The following is a 13,071-nucleotide window of genomic DNA, read 5'->3' as shown; positions in this document are numbered from 1 at the left end:
TAGGAGTGTTGGTGGATGAGGAAGGGGTGAAGAAGGCAGTGAAAGAATTTTTGGGTGAGAGGGATGGTGAAAGCGAAAGCAGAAGAGCCAAAGAGCTTTGGAGTGTTAGCTCACATCTCTTTCCTCTTAGAGTCGTGTTGTTCATTCAGAAAAGTTGTGAATGATGGTAATCTCTTAGACCTAAATCTAATGAAGGGAGGGTTGAGGGATCTAAAGATGAGAAGGTCACTGCTTCCACTTTGTTTTAGTTTTTATTTATTCTGGTTTTCTCCATCAGCATTGCTTACTTGCCAACATTCCAGACAATGCAGAGCCTAGTAAAGCATTCGTTGTTCACTTGTCAAAATTCCAGAAGATTCACCGTTAGGGTAACAGCAGCTGCAATGGCACCGTCATTGCTCTCTAGCTCATACATATCTTCAGCATCTGTACTTCTTTTGGTCAGGAAAAATAAGATACTATATACATTTTCATTATGTGCAACAAGACAACGTGTGTATTAAGGCAAATGCCAGCTTTGTAGCAGTGATTACAAAGGATCTCTTTCAATGTTAGATATACGAATGAAGAAAACAATCGATTGCCTGTTATGTACACCAAAAGATATATCAAATTAGTCGATCCCCGATTAACCAAAAAAAGCAAAAGGGATTACGAACCGTTAGGCGGTGGCTTCATCTTTTACTATTTTATTTTAATATGCGAAGAGCGAAACTTCACTCGGGCATTCGTCTTAAACCGAATTCAAAAGCTTTTTTCTATTGGTTCAAAATTCATTTTTTCTTAGGAACCACAGTTGGGTTATAGTAATTACAAACACCGTTGCATAACATAAAGTTTTGAATATAAAGTGAAATAATCACAAAAGGTCTTCATACTCGTCTCCTCTCACGAATTGAAACAGCACATCTTACGTAGAATTAGTAGAGTCAAATATCCAGACCACCTTTCTTCATCTCCTCTGTTATCATCTGACTTTCCTGCAGGGTCAAAAGGAAAATATTAGTTGGAAAATATTAGTTTTCTTAAAGTCCCACCAAAACTTTCTAATTCTTACCTTTTGCAGTTGAACCCTTGCGTTCTCCTCCAATTCGTTCTCCTCCAACTCCACCTCTGTACGCCGCATGTCCTTAAGGATGTGCCTGCCAAGGTAGGGCAATACACAAAGAGTGTTCTTCTGTCTGCTAAAAGAAGAGGAGCAAGAGTTATGCTTGTGTTGACTGATAGTGAAACCGAGATCCTTAAGAACATGCGGCGTACAGAGGTGGAGTTGGAGGAGAACAAATTGGAGGAGAACGAAGAGAACGAATTGGAGGAGAACGAAGAGAACGCAAGGGTTCAACCGCAAAAGGTAAGAATTAGAAAGTTTTGGTTCTAATTCTTACCTTTTGCGGTTGAACCCTTGCGTTCTCTTCGTTCTCCTCCAATTCGTTCTCTTCGTTCTCCTCCAATTTGTTCTCCTCCAACTCCACCTCTGTACGCCGCATGTTCTTAAGGATCTCGGTTTCACTATCAGTCAACACAAGCATAACTCTTGCTCCTCTTCTCTTAGCAGACAGAAGAACACTCTTTGTGTATTGCCCTACCTTGGCAGGCACATCAAATCTCACAGTCCATTCCTTAGATAATTAAGAAAAGGTAAATGTTAGTTTGAATGTCATAACATTTATCTTTATGGACAAACGAGAGTACTTACCACTCCTGGAAGAACATGATGACCCAGTGCTATTGGGTCACTGCAAAGAAGAATATGAGCACCTTTTTGTTCCTTGAACTCAGAAAAGACCTTAAGATTTATCCCAATACTCTGTTTCCCGTGGATTTCGCATACCGAGAAAGGCATACCCAATGCTCTTAGCAATCCAGAGTAAGCTTTACAGATTCGCAACTGCTGAAAAAGATGCTGATCTTTTTCCCTGGTTGCTTCTTCAAGAAGGCAACTAAAGCACGAAATTTGTTACCGACTGAGTCTGAGACTTGATAGTAGCTCGCTGAAAGAGAGATTCTCTGCTTTCTCATGCTCGGCTCCAAATCCAAATCGAACTTGTTCCCAACCCTTTTCCCAGCCTCCGAGGGAAGACATAGAAGCTGTCTCCAGACCCACGAGTCTTGAACTTCCTCATTGATGTCGTCCTGGTGGCAAGTATTTGGCCTGAATACTGCCAAGTTTGTGTAGCCGCTTGTTCTGAGTGAGCTGAGTTTCTTAATGAAGATCTTGTCTCCGCTCATGATCATGATGTCTCCGCTCATGATCATGATCTTACCGGATTCAATGATGTCACAAGCATAAGAGACTACAGATCCAGAAAAATAAATCATTATTTCATATTGGTGAATACTTTTGAGACCAGAAAAGTAATGAGAAGAAGACCTATATACCTCGTGCAATAGCTTTGAGATCCTTTCTCTGTTGGCCTCAATACCCCTTACACAGTTTTTCTCAAACGAAGCTGAAGCATCTGCTATTAACCTCACGGACTGTCAAAGACGCAAGTTCAATAGGTTAATATATTGGTACATTTTATAAGAAATATGTGCACAAAGGGAGAGGGAGAGATTAACGTACATGCAAGAGAGCGCTTGCAATCACCGGCTTAAATACATTCAGTTCGAAATGACCATTTGACCCACCAACTGTCACAGCTACATGGTTGCCCATTACCTGCAATTTTGTAAAATGCAACTCAAAAGCGTCAGGAACAATTTAGACTCCTATGTCAATAAGAATGTACTGATCAACAGAACTTACCTGAGCACAAACCATAGTCAAGGCCTCACACTGTGTAGGATTTACCTTGCCCTGAGAGACAGCCAACGATTAAAATTCATTTGAATAAAAAGTATCGACAATGACGGATATAAAGGAAGACTGCATTCATACAGGCATGATGCTGCTTCCTGGCTCATTTTCAGGCAGAACAAGTTCACCAAGACCACATCTTGGACCACTATATAAAGACATGTTGAACACATAAGAACATATTGAAACTCTTGAATAAAGATTAAAATTAAAACAAATCCCTGAAGATTACCTTCCAAGAAAACGTATATCATTGGCAATCTTCATCAACGATGTGGCGATTGTGTTAAGTGACCCATTGGTTTCAACACAAGCATCATGTGCAGCCTGGAAAGAGCAGAAAAACTCAGAAACTGATTTCATGTAGCAACAATATAAAGCATATTATCTCGTTTAGAGGCTAACCAGAGCTTCAAACTTGTTTTCTGCAGTGACAAACGGAAGGTTTGTTTCTTCGGCTACTGCAGCAGCTATCTTTACATCAAACCTGAACAGATATTACCAGCAGTGGACTATGAGGAGATGAACTTGGGATGGAAATAAATATTAAAATGAGATATACCCTTTCTTGGTGTTTAATCCTGTCCCAACAGCAGTTCCACCTTGTGCAAGCTGGCCAAACATTTCTGGCAAGTTAGAGCTCAATGAAAATTGGAAAAATCAGATCCTCAAAAGATATCATTTCACCAAACCTGATAGAGGCGGGGTAGAGTGCATGTGACTCGATTAAGTCCATACTTAACCTGCGAACATGAGGATCCAAATTTAAAAAAAGAATTCCTGACTGCACATGAATTTCAGTTTTGGTAGAGAGCATACCTGAGTAGCATAGCCACCAAATTCTTGTCCTAGCGTCAAAGGAGTAGCATCTTGAGTGTGAGTTCTTCCAATTTTCACAATATCTTTAAACTCGAAGGACTGCCAGAAAACGAGATAAGTTTGGAAGATTTCAGAATACAGAGAGCAAAATTAACAAACGCAACAGATATGCAAAGAGGAATTAATATCTAGAAAGAGAAAAAGAACAAAGCTCAGAAGATGTTCCTTAAAAGGCAACATCTACAAAGCAACTGTCAGTTGAGAAGAGAGGAGAGACCTTAGAGTCGAGAGTGGAATGCAAAGTTTTCAACCTAGGGATGAGCCTTGAATTAATCTCGGTTGCAGCTGCAATGTGCATGACCTGGACAAAACCAAAACAAAATCAATAACACAGAGAGTCAGTAGGAACAACAAACAGTGCAAGCAATTGAGAGCGAAAGCTTACAGTAGGGAAAGTGTCGTTAGAGGATTGAGATCTGTTGACATGGTCATTAGGGTGGACACATTTTTCACCACGTTTGCGACCAAGAATCTCAGCTGCTCTGTTAGCAATGACCTGCAGAATTTTAAAAGAGCAAAACATAAACACAATGCCTCCTTGTATGTATTGTACGACTAAACAATGAGAGAAGGAAGAAAGTGACCTCATTAGCATTCATGTTACTCTGAGTGCCACTACCAGTTTGCCAAACAACAAGGGGGAAATGATCATTGAGCTTTCCCTCAGCTACTTCCTGAGCAGCTTCCATAATCGCTTTCCCAATCGTTGGATCAAGTCCATACTCCATGTTTACCTAAAATCACTCAGCTCATCAGTCATCACTCAAAACGACAACGCATAGATGACAAGAAATCTCCAAAACCTCTAATAAGAGTATAATAGGTTAATAGGTTACCTTGGCAGCGCACTTCTTCAAGACGCCGAAAGCGCGGACGATAGGCTCGGGCATACGCTCGCGCTCACCACCGATCTCGAAGTTCTGCAGCGATCTCTGCGTCTGGGCTCCCCACAACCTAACGCAGAAACAACAACGATAAGACAATACTGAGATAGTCAACGAGACGTTATGGTAAAAAAAATGAGATCCCGAACTTATCGGAAGGAACTTGGATCGGCCCGAAGGTGTCTCTCTCCTCTCTAAACGACGTTGAATAAGATCTCATAGCAGTGGCATAACGCAGCGTCGCCGCAGCTGTTCCGCTGGAGAGCCGCCGTGACGCGACATAAATCGCCATGGGGTTCTTCTTCTGCCTAATAGTACCACAATTAGGAGGCGAGAGAAGAGTTCATCAAATTAAGCATTACGACTTGACGAATCTGTAAACGTACCTTGGGGAGACGAAGGTGGAGAGCTGCGGGCGTTGCAGAAGATAGGGCTAACAAATGGCAAATTATTATATTCCAGAAACGATTCAACGAACCAACTCTCAACTTGGTTGGTCGAATTTTGAAAATTAATGTATTGGGGCGATAAATTTGTTTTTAAAAGTATTTTTTGTCGACTTTTAAAAGTATTAAAATGCCTTTTCTAACAAATAAAAATTTATTTTGGGCCTAATAAATCAGTTTTCATTTTCCAACAGATAAATAGAGTATATCTTTCAATTTTAAATAAAAGAAAAATTATTAACCTTTTTGTCGCTTCTTTTTTAACACCAAATGTTTATATTAAAATTAAAGGTTCAATGGGATAAGTCTTACAACCGGATAGATTCTCGACGGTAAACTAATAAACAAAAATACTGTAACTAAAACATTGGTCTATGATAGTTATGGTTAAGGAGAAAAGAGACCCGTAAAAAAGCTTCCGTTGTAATCCTAAATTGGCAACCTTTGTTATCACTATATAGCCAAAATTGGCAAGTAATTAGAAATGAATCAAATAAATATTGTACAGAACTTAGGTTCATCCCCTAGGGTGAACCTTTAAATTCACCCCACTCTTTAGCACCAATTAAATTTTCACATAGATTATTAATTAAAAAATATTAAATTAAATAAAAAATAGCTACAAAAAATAAAAATTTTAATTTTAACGATGCTAACGCTTCCACATAAACCCTAAACCCTAAATCTTAAATTCAAAACCCAATATCCTAAATTCTAAACCCAAATCCAAACCCCTAAACCCAAACCCTATATCCTATATCCTAAACCCTAATCATAGACCCTAAACCCAAATTATATACCATAAACCCAAAAACTAGACTATAAATCTAAACTCTATACCCTAAACTTTAGTCCTAGACCCTAAACCAAAACCGTAAACCTTAAACCCAAATTATATACCCTAAACCCAAAACTTTAACCATAAGTCCAAACGGTAAATTTTAAACCCAAACCGTAAATCCTAAACCCAAACCCAAACCCTATACCCTAAATCCAAATCCTAGACCTAAAACCCAAACGGTAAATCTTAAACCCAAACCCCAAACTTAGATGCTATAGAGTTTGGGTTAAGGTTTAGGTTTAGGGTCTAAGACTTGGGTTTAGGGTATAGGGTTTAGGTTTATAGTCTATTTTTTGGGTTTAAAGTATATAATTTGGATTTAGGGTCTAGGATTAGGGTTTAGGGTATAAGGTTTGGGTTTAGGGTATAGGATTAGGGTATAAGGATATAGGGTTTAGGTTTAGGATCTAGGATTAGGGTTTAGGGTTTAGGATTAGGGTTTGGGGTATAGGGTTTGGACTTTGGTTTAGAATTTAGGTTATAGGGTTTTGAATTTAAGATTTAGGGTTTAGGGTTTATGTGGAAGCGTTAGCGTTGTTAAAATTAGTATTTTTTATTTTTTATAACTATTTTTTATTTATTTTAATGTTTTTTAATTAATAATCTATATGGAAATTTGATTGGTGCTAAAAGGTAGCGTGAATTTAAAGTTTGGGGTGAACCTAAGTTCTGTCCATAAATACTCGGTCTATGATTTGAAGAAGTTTCAACTCTGCATCAAAGGAGAAAAGAAGAAAAAACTCTAAACAAAATATAAAAATTCTCAAGCAATAGTGTTACATACAAATCTTGTTTATGTTCAGCTACTGAAATAATATACATAGAAGAACAGACAAAAAAAAAAAAACCCAAGAATGAGAAGAAGAGCAACAAGAACAAACTATTGCTGCATTCTGTAGCTATCAACCATTGTCTGTGTTATATATAGAAACTTGCACAACCAGAAAAAGAAACCAGAGTGGAAGAAAATAATCAAATAAAGAACCAGGTGTCCGACTGTATGTATATATTTATGCTTGTGTGAGTGAATGTGCCCTTTCAACGTCTGACGCTTGCTTTTCGCTTCATATCAGCAGCAAGACCAACCTGTTTCGTGCCACGAGGACCATTCGCTAAAGGACGTGTAACCGTGTTTGTGTTCCTGTTAAAGAAAAAGCTGTTAGCAGAGATTCTATATTCTTGTTTCACAAAGGAGTTTCAATGTAGTAGGCGAAAAGAACCTGAGTTGAGGACTTCTTATCGGTCTTGAGACAGGTTTCTTTGCTTTTGCTGACTCAATAGTGCTTGTTGTTGATGACATCTTGGAGGCGGATTGGTTATATTGCCAGAGCAAGTCTGGCTCAGATGACTCACTTGTGGCTGCATCTAGATCGTCTGCGCTGTTGTTGTTGTTTCCCATGAAGATGTTGTAAGAATGTTCAGAGAATATTCTTGAACTGTCTGAAAAATCTTCCGGCAGAACACTTATCCCATTGTCTGTCATTCCTCCTCCCCAAAGACTCTCCACTCTTCTCATCTCGTCTTGCCTGTTATTCACCATTACCTTATCAACCCATTCACTTGAACCGAAACTTGGGTCTTCCTCTCTGTAGGTTTGGCCTGGACTTGCTACCGGTGGCCAAGGTGGTGAGTTCACTGTAATCTCCTCCACTTCACAGCTCTCTGACTTCTTTGTCATGATGCTATTGTTATGAATCTGCAATCATAATATCCAATTTGAGACATGATTTTTAAATCAGAAGACTGAGTTTGAGAAGAGCGTTGAATCACCTCTACTTCACCAGTTCTGGCTTTGTGTTTCTCAGAGCCACCAGGAGTTGTTATGATAGTGTTCTGTTGTGACCCTGCTTCTTTCCTAGCGAGTGCTGCTTTAAGAGTAGCAATCTATAGCACAAGTATGAGTCAGTTTAATCTACTATCAGCCAATGCACTTAAAAAACATGAGATTCAGATAAAGCATACAATACCTGTTCCTTGAGTTCCTTAACATCTGAAGTGTCATTGTTTACTCGGGCAGCACCGAGCTCAACTGTAGCTACTCTCTCCGCAAACTTCAAAGTGCTTATTGTTTCCCCAACTGCATCTGCCTCAGGACTAATGTGGACAAACATCAATGTCTTTGCTTGTCCTCCTGATATAACATATGAGCACAAACAAAGTTAAGAACAAAACGAGTTCTAAGCTGCAAATATTCAGGAACAAATACTTTACCAAGAGAATCCTGAAGGAGTTGTGTGAGTTTGCTGTTTCTGTAAGGAACATGAGGGTTCTTGTGAGCTAGTGAAGCAATCACATCTCCTAAAGCAGATAGAGATTTGTTGATGTGCTGTGCTTCTTTTAGTCTGTCTCCAGTAACTTCGGATTTATCTACCCTTTCACTGCCTGCTAGATCCACAAGATGCATACATCCACGAAGAACAGCTCCTGAAGTCAAGTCTCTTCCTTGAACATGAACCGTCAAGCAACTGCAAGAAAATTGACAATAATTTCCATAAGACATCTAAAGATTAATGGGTTCTCTCTCTCTCTGCTCTTAAAAAGATTTCCCTTTTTTTTACCTATGAGAACGGCTGCTTCGATCATTCAAGGCTGTTGATCCAACAGCGCGGTTCTTGTGCCCAAGTTTCATTAGATCAATCACATCATATGTTGAAGAAACCGGCACAAGACTTGCATCCGGTACGCTTAGACCCTTTTGAGAGCTATTCCTGATCTCTAACGTATCAAAGACGTTAAGGAACACGAAACTGAAACATAAAAATGAACACACACACTTAAATCAGAAGATTAAGAAGCTAAAGAAAAGGATATCTCTTGTTGCTTCCATCAATAACCAGAAGGTCTCTGACTTGCTCGTTGTAAATTTCAATCATCTGAACAGCAATATCATAACGGAATGTGTCTTTTCTTTGTTCAGCAAGAAGAAACAGGTCACCAAGTGCTCTGTAGTTAACTCCTTGACTCTTCTCCGTTATATCTCTTGGTCCACTCTAGAGAAAATTATACAAGGGGAAAACATATAAGATCTCTTACATTCAAAATGTCACAATCTTCCAACTATAATCTTACCATTGTGAATGTTTTTCCGGATCCAGTTTGACCATATGCAAATATGCAGACATTGTATCCATCAAGAACAGAACGGACCAATGGCTGCATATCAGAGAATACCTCCTCTACAAAGAGCAAGAGATATCCTTCAGAATCACTAAAGAGTAAGAGAGAGGCATTTTAGTTTCTTTACCTTGAGTAGCAGATGGGCCAAAGACTTTATTGAAACTGAAGGATTTGATTGATTTTCCATGTCTTGATGCAGTGTTAATCCCTATGCTATCGTCCTGCATGCTCCCAATTGTACTGGAAAAGCTGGATTGTCCAGGCAAAAATGGTCGTACACGACAATACACACGGATGCTACCCTTGAGGTCCTGCACTTGATTGTACAGCTTTCGGTTTTCTTCAAGAACTCGGTGATAGCCAGAAGCAGCATGAGCTAGGCCATGAATGTGCATGCCTGTGAACATATATTGATCCATTAATTAATTTCAAATTTATTGGATAACCAAAACTATCTCAGAAAGTCAGAGAATAAAGATGTGAATACCAAGAGAAGAGAACTCTTCTTGAAACTTCTTCTGCATAAATTTCATACCAGCTTTTGTAGTGTAGAGTGTCTGCCTTAGTCCCTATAAAACATAAAGAGTAGCAGATACACTCAGAATCTGTGGTATGGTATCTTAAACTCGAAGAAAGTTTTAAATGGAGTAGTGTAGTAGTGCCTACTTCTATATCTTCTTGTTGTTGGTTGAAGATTGTCAGTTGTTTAAATTGTCGATTTTTCATCTCTTCATCAAGAACCAGGTTTTTCTGATTGGTTTCGTCTTTCTTTATTGCTTTGAAGCTCTTCTCTTCCCTCTACAATGACAATCAGCAATCAGTGAAATTCTCAAACCTATCTTTTACAGAAAAAGTGTGAAGACTTTACCTCTCTTGCACCAACAGGTTTATGAAATGATCTGCTGTTAAGTGAAGAAGTTGATTCTGATGGGGCTGCTTGGGCCTTCATGTGACAGGAATATTTTGATTAGAAGAGTTTTGACACAACCGAAAAACATATTTTATGAACCAAGTGACAGAAGAAAGTTAAAAACATACCAACTTATACTGGTTTGTAACTCGATTTTCAAACTCCTCGACAACTTTGCTTAGCAGCGATTCAATAAGCTGTTATCACAACATTAGGCAGTTAGATCAAGAACATAACAAAGAAAAACGATTTAAAGTATACAGAATAAACAGAAATGCCAAAGATAAATAGATAGCTGAGAAACTAAGTGAAGTCATTTGATACTCACTTTAGGCACTTCCTCAGGCCTTTTATCTGATAGAACAGCGCGAACAAGTGTGCTCAATGAACCCGATTTGGACTGAAAACAGAAATACAAAGACACTTAATACATCAAGCACTCTACTTCAGAAGACAGAACCAACAACCGGAGACAGTTAAAGAGGCTAACCACGTTGTTAGAATCACTCTCAGAAGGAGACTTCTCGTTGTTAATAGAAGAGGTTCTGGATAAAGAGTTCATGAAAGGCTCTGAGTTTTTCCTCACGAAAGATGATGCTTTAGCCAGTGAAGGAGGCTTAATGCCACCACCAAACTTCCAAACTCCAATTCCACCACTTTGTTTCCATTCATCATACGACTTAATTGCCAAAACACAATTCACAATACGAGAAGCTTTTCCTCCCTACAAATAAATTTAAAAAAAATGCCTATCCATGAGCTGTTCTTGAAGATTCTAAACAAGTTTTAAAAAAAATCATACTTGCTCAAGATCAGAAGCTTCAAAAGTAGGAAAGCCCATATCCTGGATAGCAACAAGGAAGTTCCTAACATTCTCAAAATACTGAAAGGCTGATAAAGGAGCTCCATCAGCAACAAGAACCGCTTCACAAGGACCTTCCACAACCTGATCCAACAAACTATAATCAAGACCTGTTCCTACAACTCTGGAAAAGGAATCAAAGCTGGAAAGCTAGTCACCTTAGAAACAGAACCAGGGTGAACCTTATTGAGGACTTTGCAAAGGATGATTCCACTTCTTAAACCAAGCCTGAAACCTTCTTCCGTTGGCTCAGCAGGCAAATCTTTAGCTCCCACCACTCCTACCATCTTCCTCAGCCAATTAGCCGCCTCGTATCTCCTCGATGCTACAAAAATCCACATTTATATATTCAGCAAAATGATCCAAAGCTACTAAAATTTACATCAATTTATCAGATCAAGCATTCTCTGTAATCATCAGCTAGACGCTAAGAGGATAATCATAAATGGAGTACCAGCTTCTTCAGCACGACGAGAGTCTAGATCATGATCTCTAAGCCCGTTTCCGTGTTGCTGCAACACATCCTCCATTACTGAAGCCACCGTGAACCTCATTCCTCCATCCTCCGTCGTCATCTACCCCTCCCCCGTCTTAGTTTGCTCCAGAGAAAATGGAGAGAGAGAAATTGAGTTTACTATTATGATGAAAAAGGTAATGTGAGAGAGAGAGAGAGAGAGAGAGAGAGAGTCTCCTTTAGTATATAGCAATTGAGAGGAGAATACTCTTAAGCACCATGAATGAATGAATATGCTCTCAAATACAAGGTTGTAAAGCTAAACTCTCTCTGCTTTATACTCTGTCTTCTTCACTCTTCCTTCTCATTCTCCGAACCTCCAGCTTCGGAGTTTATTAAAAAAAAAAACGTATTTGAAGTTTTTTTTTTTTGCTCTTTTTTTCCCGCGCGTGTGGAGCAAGCGAGAATCTTTTTCGGTTAAGCCTCCCACTACCGTTTGGATTTTCTAACCTTACTTACTTTTTCTATCGATTTTTAAGTTTGTTACTAATTATTTATTTATTTATTGTTGCGTGAATTGGATGATAAATGATAGTTGTTGCTATTATTATTAGATTTCTTTAATTATACTAGTATAGTCTTTGTCGAATCCAAATTTTATTGCAACTTTTTTTTCCTTGGAAGCAAGATATTAAAAATTGTCATTTGGAAGTAAAATATGTGGGATCGTGTTTGATTGTATTATGATTATCTTTGATGAACATAATGCAAATCTAATGTGGTAATTGATATGGCTAATTATTAAAAAAAAAAAATTGTTTTACTAGTGTTTAGTCTACTGCATTTTATTAATTTTAAGGAAATTCAGATATTGGTTATATGTAAATTTCTCAAGATTAATTAAGAAGAGGGATCGTTAAAATGGGCAACAAATCGATGTAGATGGAACAGTAGTTGTGAATAAGTTGATTCCATGTGTCTTTGCAATGCTTTAGAAGCAAAGAAATAAGGTTTTACGTTAGCATTGAGTGACCTAAGCTAAACATTTAATTACAATGAATGCTTATTTATTTTTTATAAAGTTGTTTGTTAAATAAGTAGTAGAATGTTTGGCGAAACATTCCTTTCCTAATACACAGTTACTCCATTTAGGTCCATTACCCAATCTCTTCACTATTTTATTCCCCATTTTTTCTAGTAAACGATCCATTTCATTACATTTGGTAAGTTGCATAGGATTCTTTCCCCCAACTAAGTTATATATATAACGGTTGGCTCATTACTTTACCTTTTTTGTATATATAACTAGTTAACTCTTTATTATTCCTAAATATAGTACTTTTTAATAGTACTTAGTATTTTCTTTAACAACAAATATAACATAGTAAGTATTAGCATGATCCTAAAATATATTACCATCTTGATACATGATTAAAATATTTATTTTTAAGTTGAGAAAATATGAAAAGATAAAAGTGAGAAAACTATTCAATGAATTTCATATGGCTAATTTGTTTTTTGTGTTTTTGCTTTAACTTTGGAATATGACGCATTTATTAAACAATGTTGTATACCAGATAGATTTTTGGTCTTTAAAAAAGACAATTAGAAAAATATATATTGATTAACTGGTAATGACAAATCCTGTGATTAATAATTTGATCATTTCTTTTTTGGTCCATAACGGACGCACTTAGTTGATATGGAAATTTATTATAATCACGGTCTGAATTCCATGTTGATAATAAAGAAAACATTGTATATGGGCAACATATCAACATCCGACGGTGTCGATGAGATCACCACACCACCAAACATTGACGGCAATATTTTTGATTAAGATATCCGGTTAGGCTATTACATATAGATTTTATAGTA

The 13,071-nt window shown here is 37.8% G+C and overlaps 2 protein-coding genes across 4 annotated transcripts; both read right to left on the bottom strand.

Annotated features, from left to right (window-relative positions):
- Positions 1–733: 733 nt before the first annotated feature.
- LOC106394354 (fumarate hydratase 1, mitochondrial) lies at positions 734–5,148 on the bottom strand. 3 transcript variants are annotated; one of them, XM_048754579.1, is made up of 19 exons: positions 4,950–5,148; positions 4,713–4,871; positions 4,516–4,633; positions 4,264–4,413; positions 4,065–4,175; positions 3,897–3,980; positions 3,620–3,718; positions 3,493–3,543; positions 3,363–3,412; positions 3,206–3,287; positions 3,033–3,127; positions 2,882–2,948; positions 2,750–2,800; positions 2,567–2,662; positions 2,380–2,478; positions 1,697–2,294; positions 1,587–1,619; positions 1,058–1,181; positions 734–980 (listed from the first exon to the last, which is right to left on the bottom strand). In XM_048754579.1, exons 2-16 carry the CDS (start codon positions 4,853–4,855, stop codon positions 2,253–2,255), a joined length of 1,338 nt encoding a protein of 445 aa, XP_048610536.1. In that variant the 5' UTR covers positions 4,856–4,871; positions 4,950–5,148; the 3' UTR covers positions 734–980; positions 1,058–1,181; positions 1,587–1,619; positions 1,697–2,252. The 3 variants fall into 3 exon arrangements, with proteins under 3 accessions (XP_048610536.1, XP_048610537.1, XP_048610535.1); XM_048754580.1 differs by having other exon boundaries at positions 1,058–1,142; XM_048754578.1 differs by lacking the exon at positions 1,058–1,181 and having other exon boundaries at positions 1,386–1,619.
- Positions 5,149–6,588: 1,440 nt separating this feature from the next.
- Positions 6,589–11,501, bottom strand: LOC106394351 (kinesin-like protein KIN-14I). Its single transcript, XM_013834919.3, has 18 exons — positions 11,194–11,501; positions 10,898–11,064; positions 10,680–10,823; positions 10,368–10,601; positions 10,206–10,277; positions 10,006–10,074; positions 9,836–9,910; positions 9,634–9,765; positions 9,455–9,536; positions 9,095–9,364; positions 8,920–9,026; positions 8,662–8,840; positions 8,409–8,570; positions 8,062–8,315; positions 7,818–7,981; positions 7,621–7,734; positions 7,071–7,546; positions 6,589–6,991 (listed from the first exon to the last, which is right to left on the bottom strand). Exons 1-18 carry the CDS (start codon positions 11,312–11,314, stop codon positions 6,889–6,891), a joined length of 2,925 nt encoding a protein of 974 aa, XP_013690373.2. The 5' UTR covers positions 11,315–11,501; the 3' UTR covers positions 6,589–6,888.
- Positions 11,502–13,071: the final 1,570 nt, after the last annotated feature.

The sequence above is a fragment of the Brassica napus genome, chromosome C4 (genome assembly GCF_020379485.1).
Source record: "Brassica napus cultivar Da-Ae chromosome C4, Da-Ae, whole genome shotgun sequence".
Classification (NCBI taxonomy): Eukaryota; Viridiplantae; Streptophyta; class Magnoliopsida; order Brassicales; family Brassicaceae; genus Brassica; species Brassica napus.
The sequence above is the reverse complement of the archived record's forward strand: the minus strand, read 5'-3'. Positions and strand labels throughout refer to the sequence as shown.

Excerpts from the sequence above, each read along its gene's own strand:
- LOC106394354 (XM_048754578.1), bottom strand. The coding sequence starts at position 4,855 with ATGGCGATTTATGTCGCGTCACGGCGGCTCTCCAGCGGAACAGCTGCG. Across the intron at positions 3,719-3,896 it reads ATTCCACTCTCGACTCTAAG|TCCTTCGAGTTTAAAGATAT; the intron begins GTCTCTCCTCTC and ends GTTTTCTGGCAG. Across the intron at positions 3,413-3,492 it reads CTCTACCCCGCCTCTATCAG|CTTGCACAAGGTGGAACTGC; the intron begins GTTTGGTGAAAT and ends ATGTTTGGCCAG.
- LOC106394351 (XM_013834919.3), bottom strand. The coding sequence starts at position 11,314 with ATGACGACGGAGGATGGAGGAATGAGGTTCACGGTGGCTTCAGTAATG. Across the intron at positions 9,365-9,454 it reads AGAAGAGTTCTCTTCTCTTG|GCATGCACATTCATGGCCTA; the intron begins GTATTCACATCT and ends ATATGTTCACAG. Across the intron at positions 7,547-7,620 it reads CCAGAACTGGTGAAGTAGAG|ATTCATAACAATAGCATCAT; the intron begins GTGATTCAACGC and ends TTATGATTGCAG.